This window comes from Gekko japonicus, unplaced genomic scaffold (assembly GCF_001447785.1).
Source record: "Gekko japonicus isolate JY-2015 unplaced genomic scaffold, Gekko_japonicus_V1.1 scaffold321, whole genome shotgun sequence".
Taxonomy (NCBI): Eukaryota; Metazoa; Chordata; class Lepidosauria; order Squamata; family Gekkonidae; genus Gekko; species Gekko japonicus.
Window position 1 is genome coordinate 1 of NW_015169181.1, and position 9,385 is coordinate 9,385.

General features: G+C 49.0%; 1 protein-coding gene across 1 annotated transcript in view; it reads right to left on the reverse strand.

Moving 5' to 3' along the window:
- Window positions 1-3,735: 3,735 nt before the first annotated feature.
- Window positions 3,736-9,385, reverse strand: part of SYT17 (synaptotagmin 17) — a gene marked incomplete at its 3' end in the record, with an annotated part of 34,177 nt that continues 28,527 nt past the window's right edge. The window contains exon 6 of the mRNA XM_015416102.1: window positions 3,736-3,856. Coding sequence (XP_015271588.1) covers window positions 3,736-3,856 — 121 coding nt within the window. The remainder of the gene's footprint in view (window positions 3,857-9,385) is intronic.

Genomic DNA, 9,385 nt, shown 5'->3' on the forward strand with positions numbered 1-9,385 from the left:
CCATGTGTTAATCATTCTTTGGATGAAAATGCTTTTTAAAAAATGCTTTTTAAAAAGAAAGGAGAATATGATCTTCTTCAATGAAGCACACTGTTCATCTAGTACATTTAAACCTTACTCCAAGGAGCTCAGAGCAGTGCACATGGTTCCCCCTTCCCCACTGCATTCACCCAACAGCCATGTGAGGTAGGTTAGGCTGACGGAGAGTGACTGGCTCGCTGTCACCTAGCAAGCTTCAGGGCAGAGTGAGGATCTAGCCTAGTGTGGCACTCTAACTACTACAGAACACTCTTCTCTCCTGGGTGAAGACTCCTTTTTCTCAGTATAGGACTAGCCCCGGGTAAGCCACAGCCTGGATTGTTGAAAGCCGGCCTCCCTAGAGGGGTATGACCGGAGCCAATCAGAAGGTCAGCCTGACCCAAGACATCTTCCAGGCAGTGAACTATAGGAGATTCTGTGCTAAGCCCAGAGGAGGGCGATTTTCTCAGCTTACAACTAGAGATGTGAAGGTCCGGAAAAAACCCGGAAACATTCGGGGGGGAAACTTTTCCCCCCCGTTTTTCTAATATATATATATATATGGTATCAAATTGATCTAATTTCTGTGCACTGAGGACAAGCAAGTCCTAGGTTACAAACTGAACCCTCCAATGCAAGAACAAGATGCATTTCTTCCTTTAGGAGGTGCTATTGTCAGGAGAAAAGAAAAAGGTTTCAGTTTTGTTTTTGCATGTGGGTGGGTATTCTGTTTGAAATAATTGTTTGGATGCACTATATTTTTTAATATGCTAGTTGTGACAATTTCATGCCAAGTAAAAATGTCCATAGTCATATTTTATGTTCCTAAAGTAACAGAATGACTTTCAATCTAGAAAAGACAAAATAAATGCTAATGTAGCATTTTTTTCAATTTTCCCGAAAATTTCCGTTTTTTCCCGGAAAAAAAACACGGGCTTTTTCCCGAGCTTCAACATTTCCGGAAATTTTACATCTCTACTTACAACTCTGCACAAAACAAACAGTAATAAAAGTCAATCAGTGGTCTTCCACCTTTCCACACTTAGACCTCAGTGAGCAGCAAGGATGTGGCAGGAAGTCCCATGATGTTAGAGCCATGTGACAGGAAGAGGGGGAGCCAAAATTATAACCTCCCCGGTGTCAATGCTAGGCCCAGGCATGGTAGAGCAGAGGAGCTGGCGATGGGGAGACACAGGCCAAGCACCAGTGAGGAGGAAGCCGGGGTCAGATCCATGGAAGCGCCTGCCCACTGCTGAGTGACTTTCCCCCTCTGTCTGGCTGCTCTCCTCAGCCTGGTGCCCAGAGCACGCACAGTCCTCCTGAAGGGCCGCAGAACTTACAACCGGCAGCTCTGCGGAGGCATAATACAGTCCGACAGGAGCCCATCTGAGGATCCTGACCCACGGCTTAAATACCACTGAAACAGATGAAGACTTACAGATTATATACTAGAATATATATATATATGAGCCCTTATTATATAAGGGCTCATACTAAAGCCTCGTGCCTCTGGCCACAGCATCAAAATCGCAGGAGGTCATAGCCCCTCTGGATACTGCCTTGGTCAGGCCGCACCTGGAGTCCTGTGTGCAGTTCTGGAGGCCTCACTTCAAAAAGGATGTGGACAAAATCGAGAGGGTGCAGAAGAGAGCGACGAGGATGATCAGGGGTCTGGAGACTGAGCCCTACGAGGAAAGGCTAAGGGCCTTGGGAATGTTTAGTTTGGAGAAGAGGAGACTGAGGGGGGACATGATTGCTCTCTTTAAATATTTGAAAGGCTGTCATTTGGAGGAGGGCAAGGAGCTGTTCCAGTTGGCAGCAGAGGACAGGACCCGAAGCAACGGGTTTAAATTACATGCAGAAAGGTATCGGCTGGATATTAGGAAAAACGTTTTCACGGTCAGAGTGGTTCAAAGGTGGAATCAGCTGCCTAGGGAGGGGGTTAGCTCCCCTTCACTGACAGCTTTCAAGAAGAGGCTGGACGAATATTTGTCAAGAGATGCTTTAGGCTGGTCCTGCATTGGGCAGGGGGTTGGACTAGATGCTCTGTATGGCCCCTTCCAACTCTACGATTCTATATACTGTGGGCAGGTGCAATCCAATTCAAACTACCCCCCCCCTTTAGACTCTGGTTTATTTCGGGGGTTGTTGTTGTCGTCTGTGTTTAACACTCCCTTTCACATGAGTGACACTCAGAAGTGCTTAACTTCATTGGGGTTGTGTCCAATAGTGTGTGCTTCTATTGCACTAAATATATGAACATCAGTTTCTTTCAAAATACAAAAGAATTTTGCAGTAGAGGAGCTTGATCCGAGTCCAGAAGAACCTTAAGAGACCGACAAGATTTTGGGGGGTTAGGAGCGCTTGAGAGCTCGGACTCTTAAAAGCTCACACCTCAACAACCGTGTTGGTTTCTAAGAGGCTACTGGAATCGAGCTGGAATAACTGTGAATCACCCAAAACAAAACAGTTTTCTCCTGCCGTTCGTCTGGCCCACTTCACTGGGCTGCTCTTCACCTCCCACGACCTTTGTTGGCTCAGAGGAAGAAGAATGGTATTGGAATCCTATGCATGCAAGAGGCTTATCTATCAGTCTATCAATCCTTGCTTAGCCTGCTGGGCACATGCATGGAAAATCCAAGATCCCGAAGATCGTTTCAGGTCCAGCCCTTCACCATTTGAGAGCAGCCTGGCGCCGAGCATTCTTGGAATCCCTGCGTGAGTCATCCGGGCTTCTCAGCAGCAACAGCAGGTCAGAATGTACTCTGTTTGCTTTCAGCCAGGACGGACTAAACGCCGGCCTTGTGAAGGGGCGGTGGCTATGTTGTTCTCCTCGACACAGCAGGTATTTGTCGACAGGAACAGCAAGTAACAGGAACACCAACAAAATAGTGCCCTGGAGGAAGGAGATAGATGGAGGGGCCAGTTCACACAACTCCTCTTCTGAACACTCAGCCTCCGCTCTTCTAGAGTCCACTGCCAGCTCGCTCATTTCAGACTGTAGACGGGGAGAGTCACATTTTTCAATCTCCCCTCATGTGAAAAATCTCTGCAAGGGGGGGGGGAAGCAACTCCAGGAGAAAGGTGTAACAAAACTCCTCACATGTGATGTATCTTCCACTTAGAGGGAATTATTAATATAGGGGAACACTGAAAAGTGTCATTCCCTCCCCCGCAGCCAGAAGTCGCTCAGTCCCGTTTGCAACCATTTCAGCAGTCTGAAAGGCCCAAGGTTCACAGATTCACAGCAGGGAGAAACTCAGGAATTGGATTGCAATGGAGGAAAACAACAGGGTAAGGTATGGTCCCCTGAGATGTTTTGTGAGACTGTTGGGGCATGAAGGCACCCTGTGCAAGTTTACATCCCCAGCTTAGAACTACCACACTCTTAAGTTCTAATTTTAAGCCATCACAGCTCTATAGGAAGCTGTGAGCTGAACCTGCCCCAAGCTTTTGGGGTGGCGCAAAGAAGTGGCCCCACCCCACACACAGCGTCCGGCATGATGGCATTTAGCTGAACGTGCTGTTGGTCACCTCGCCTCAAGGACAGAGATTCTTAAAGCTACGTTACTGATTCAAGCATCTGCCTGATAGTCCTTCTGTAAAGCATCCATATCTTTCGAGTATCTTACACGTACCACGCTATCAAGCTAGGTACATATTCACACATCGGCAACTTGGCCATGCCAATCACTTCGAAAAAGTACTAAGCATTACCTGAGCCTTGGCTCATGTCCGTCTGAAGCAGCTGTTTTGCCCTAATGATATCTACATTCAGTCTTCCTGCACTGGGAAGGTAGTTCAAGGATAGCAGGAGTTCTCCCAGCTCAACTTCATTCTGCAAGAGGAATCACACACTATGACAAAAAGGGCATTTTGAACAAGGAGGGGAAGCATTACAAGCAATGATCCAGAATCTCTCTTTAGAAAAGAAAGTGCATGTTCTGGTGTGGTCCGTAAATTAAAAATATTGCTAGATGGATTTGTACCAGCATACGACAACAAAGTATCCCCACATTCCTGGTTAGCAACTATATTGGCCTCCTGGCTATCCCAGCTCCAATCACTGCATGAGCATCATGGACCTCTGCCTGAGACCCTCAGAGCTACTCCCAGTCCGTGTAGGAAATACTGACCTTGATGGACCAAGGGTCTGATTCAGTATGAAGCAGCTTCAGGTATTTTGTGGAGGGGCCGTGGCTCACTGGAAGAGCAGCTGCTTGGTATGCTGAAGGTGCCTGGTTCAATCCCTAACATCTCCAGTTAAAAAAGACCAGGCAGTAGATGATGTGAAAGACCTCAGCCAGAAACCCTGGAGAGCCACTGCCAGCCAGACGAGACAATACTGTCCTTAAGAACATAAGAGACGCCAATGTTGGATCAGGCCAAAGGCCCATCCAGTCCAGCACTCTGTGTCACACAGTGGCCAGAGATACCAGGTGCCATCAGGAGGTCCACCAGTGGGGCCAGGACACTAGAAGCCCTCCCACTGTTGACCCCCCCAAGCACCAAGAAGACAGAGCATCACTTGCCCCAGAGCCCCTATCTATACCTTGTGGCTAATAGTCACTGATGGACCTCTGCTCCATATGCCTATCTAATTCCCTTTTGAAGCCGTCCGTGCTTGTAGCCGCCACCACTTCCTGTGGCAGTGAATTCCATGTGTTAATCCCTCTTTGGGTGAAGAAGGACTTCCTTTTATCCGTCCTTGAGGGACTATAGGTCTGATTTGGTATAAGGCAGCTTCATGGACCCTGGTCCCTTTGTATCAGGGAAATAAACCAAAAACTTGATGGCAGAGGAGGACAATAGAGCTGCTACTTGAAGTATCCCCCTCACAAGAGACTCCCACAAGGGAAGAGGTTATACTTCAGACCCTTGGTCTATCAGAATTGTCTACTCTGACTGGCAGCAGCACTCTCCAGGGTCTTGGAAAAAGGTCTTTCACATCACCTTCTACCTGCTCCTTCAACTGAAGATGCCAGGGATTGAATCTGGGACCTCTTGCATGCAAAGGAGATGCTCTACCACTGAGCCACAGAGAGATGGGAGACCATTGCTCTCAACAGCTCTGCCCCCTTCCCTGTACTCTGATTAACTGCAAAACCATCTGTAGCACCAAAGGGCTCTTTGCTTACTACGACACCAACTCCAGAGACTGTGGGAAGTTTTCGAGCCCTGTCTAGAACACCAGCATCTACAGCTGAGAAGTCTTCCCCAAGGAGATGGGACAGGAGTTACACACCTACAGCCTCCCCCTCCCCTTTGGCTCCAGGCTGGAGCAACAGTCTAATGTCTGGTCTACACATGCAGTAAAACAAGGTGTTAAGATGGCAGAATGGACTTCAGACCGCAGATGGAGGTGGTCACTTCCCTGTGCAAAAAACTCCCTGCAAATTAAAAAAACAATTAGCACACCAAGGGAAAAGGCTTTAGCCTATCTCTACATACACACTGTGTTAGACTTATATTTTGCAGGAAATTAATTAACGTAAGGGAATGTTGGAAAACGTCATCTTCCAATGGCTGGCTATCACTTCATGCTTTGCCAACACGCATTCCACTGTGAGCATCCATCCCCCACAGGGAGCTGGCCATGGTCCTGACGGCTGCCGCCACATTTCCCCTGCTAACTTAAACCAGGCCTCATCAGCTGGGAGGTAAAGATATATACCCTTTTCCATTTTGATACGTTTGCTGTTACCAACTCCTGTGGTTCATTGGTGGCAGAAAGTGCCGTGACGTCACAGCTGACGTACGGTGACCCTGTATGGTTTTCAAGGCAAGAGATGTTCAGAGATGGTTTGCCATTGCCTGCCTACACGTCACAACCCTGGTATTCCTTGGAGGTCTCCCATCCAATACTAGCCAGGCCCGACACTGCTTTGGAGTTCTGACGAGGTCAGGTTAGACCGGGCTATCCAGCTCAGGGCCCCTTGCTTCATTGGTGGTTCCCAATGGGTTAGTTTCTTTCACACCATTTTTACACCTTTGCTACGAAAAAAAAAACCCACACCAGTTTTAATGGAAATGAATTCTGTCGGTATGTTCAGGGGGCAAGGGAATAAAAAAAAGACAACTACAGTTCTGTTCCGAGTGGACAGGAGGCATATCAAGAAGCATTTTAAACAATCAAACCGGAAAGCTCACAAGAAAGCTCACAAAAGGGGACATCGGAAACTTGGATCAAGGTAATACAAACGTGGAGATACGCTGGCACAGTGCAGCGCCTCTGATGCAGCTGTGTGCAGGGCCAGCTCCATAGTAAGAACATAAGAGAAGCCCGTGTTGGTTCAGGCCAATGCCCCACCCGGTCCAACACTCTGTGTCACACAGTGGCCAAAAAATACCAGGTGCCCTCAGGAGGTCCTCCAGTGGGGCCAGGACACTAGAAGCTCACAAGATTTGGAAATGCCCCTACAGAAAGCTAGAGAAAGGCGTTTCGACCGCTTGGACCCAGGCGCTCTCTCTCTCTTCCCCACCAAGAGACAAGGCAGGAGCCCCATCCCATCTCCCATTCCTTTCCATGGAGGCCCAGGTTGCCACTGTTGATGGATCAGCCTTCTGTCATCTTCGGCTGATCAAGCAACCGGTTCCCTGTCTCACTTCCCAGGACCCAGCTACAGTGATCCACGCCATGGTCGCTTCCAGGCTTGATTACTGTAACTTGCTCTACGTGGGGCTGCCCCCGGACTTGACCCGGAAACTGCAGCTAGCGTAGATTGTGGTGGCACGCATGCTGACGGCAATGCCTGTGCAGGAACACATTAAGCCGGTGCTCTGCCAACTGCACCGGCTGCCTATAGAGTACCGGAAAGTGCTGACTTTTAAAGCCCTCTGTGGCCAGGGACCACCGTTCCCTCTAAGCTGAGTTAGTGTGAGCCAGCTCACAGTTTTTTAGCCTCCGGCTCACACATTCCGTTACAAATGCCGCGTCTGAACGCACCCTCTGTGTCACACAGTGGCCAAAAAATACCAGGTGCCCTCAGGAGGTCCTCCAGTGGAGCCAGGACACTAGAAGCTCACAATATTTGGAAATGCCCCTACAGAAAGCTAGAGAAAGGCGTTTCGACCGCTTGGACCCAGGCGCTCTCTCTCTCTTCCCCACCAAGAGACAAGGCAGGAGCCCCATCCCATCTCCCATTCCTTTCCATGGAGGCCCAGGTTGCCACTGTTGATGGATCAGCCTTCTGTCATCTTCGGCTGATTGAGCAACCGGTTCCCTGTCTCACTTCCCAGGACCCAGCTACAGTGATCCACGCCATGGTTGCTTCCAGGCTAGATTATTGTAACTTGCTCTACGTGGGGCTGCCCCCGGACTTGACCCGGAAACTGCAGCTAGCGTAGATTGTGGTGGCACGCATGCTGACGGCAATGCCTGTGCAGGAACACATTCAGCCGGTGCTCCGCCAACTGCACTGGCTGCCTATAGAGTACCGGAAAGTGCTGACTTTTAAAGCCCTCTGTGGCCAGGGACCACCGTTCCCTCTAAGCTGAGTTAGTGTGAGCCAGCTCACAGTTTTTTAGCCTCCGGCTCACACATTTGTCTCAGCTCAGGGAGGAGGGCTCCAGAGCAAGCTAATCTATGCAGCAGCCAAATCGCTCGCTCACCACTTTAATGCCAGTCGCTCACAAAGCAGAATTTTTGCTCACAGGACTCCACAGCTTAGAGGGAACATTGCCAGGGACCTGCACGTCTCAGGGACTGCCTCTCCCCACGTGTGCTCCACAGAGCCTTGTGCTCAACTGATCGACATCTTCTCGTTTTCCCTGGCCCCAGCCTGGTGGAACAAGCTCCCACCTGAGATCAGGGCCCTGCAGGGATCCGTTACGCTTCCGCAGGGCCTGCAAAACTGAGCTGATCCACCGGGCCTTTGGTTGAGGCAGTGGGCGTCCAAATTCCCATTCTTGGCCTCCCCTGCTGACAGCCCAGGCCTAGTGGTTAGTGGCTTGATACCTTACAACTATATTGTATGTTGTAAGGAGCTGCGGTGGCTCAAATGGTTAAGACGCTGAACTGCAGGCTGTGGAAGGTTGGTAGTTCAGCAGGTCGAGACCCGGGTTGCCGCATGACGGAGTGAGTCTGACTCTAGGGTTGCGGTGCTCATCTCCGTTTCAAAGCCGAAGAGCCAGCGCTGTCCGAAGACGTTCCCGTGGTCATGTGGCCGGCGTGACTAAACACCAAGGCGCACGGAACGCTGTTCCCTTCCCACCGAAGCGGTACCTATTTATCTACCTGCAATTTCTTGCTTTCGAACTGCTAGGTTGGCAGGAGCTGGAACTAGAGACGGGAGCTCACTCCGTCATGCGGCACACTCGGGTCTCGAACTGGAGGATTATTTATTTATTGGTTTAGATCAGGGGTGTCACACACAGCTCATAGGCCCTTAAGGCCTATCCAGGATCCTTTTCCAGCACGTGAGCAACAGGCGCGAGGGAGGGAAGACAGGAGGCTGCATGGGAAGGGGTGAGCGGTGAGGGGTGTGTGGTTGAAGCAGTCAAGAGATGGAAAGGAAATGGCTACGGGGGAGGGGCCCTAAGAGGCTGAAGTGACATAGTGGGGGTGGCGGCAACAAAGGCAGAGAAAGAGGGGGTGTGGTGTGTTCCCCCCCCCTTCCATCTCCTCGGACTACAGCTTAGTAAGGACTGGTGAAGCCACTACATGGGGGGGGGACAGAGACCAGTGGCCAGCACTGCCACTCACCAACCAGCCCCACATTTTTCAAACAGCCACTGTGAAGTGGGGTTGGCGAGAGCGGGTGTGCAGAGCGGTGGTTTGCTGGTAAAGGTGTAGTATGAATGGGACTATAAAGATTTCCCCCTTTTTGATTATTCATATTTCTCTGGTTTTTATAGATTTATTCTTTAAGTAATATTTTATTAGGATGTTAGAAAGGCCTGTTATATAGAAGGCTTTCCTCTTGTAGGTCTGATATTGTTAGCAGACAACATAATAGGTACAAAGTTCATGATTCTGTAGTTCTGAAAGATTTATGCGATCTGGAGAGAAACCAGAGTATAGATTCTGTAGTTCTTAGGGCAGACCTTTCAATGTCTGGGTCAGAAAAGATTTTAGTCTCGTATGAAGAATCCTTGCCCATTATCATTTAGGTTAGGTTAAGTAAACACTTTGTTTGACGTAGACATATGTTTCTTTATATCTGGCCAATCAGAGGATTATTACTCAAATTACCACTGTCTTTTGTAACCAATTATGCTGTTTGAATATTGTTTTCTCGATGATGTCAGTCCATGTATAAAATATCGTGTATTTCCTGAATATGTTCAGAATAGGTTCAAGAAGAAGATGAAGAAGAAAAAGAAGAAAGTAGTCAATTTTGGATGGACCATTTGGTCTACTTGTTTT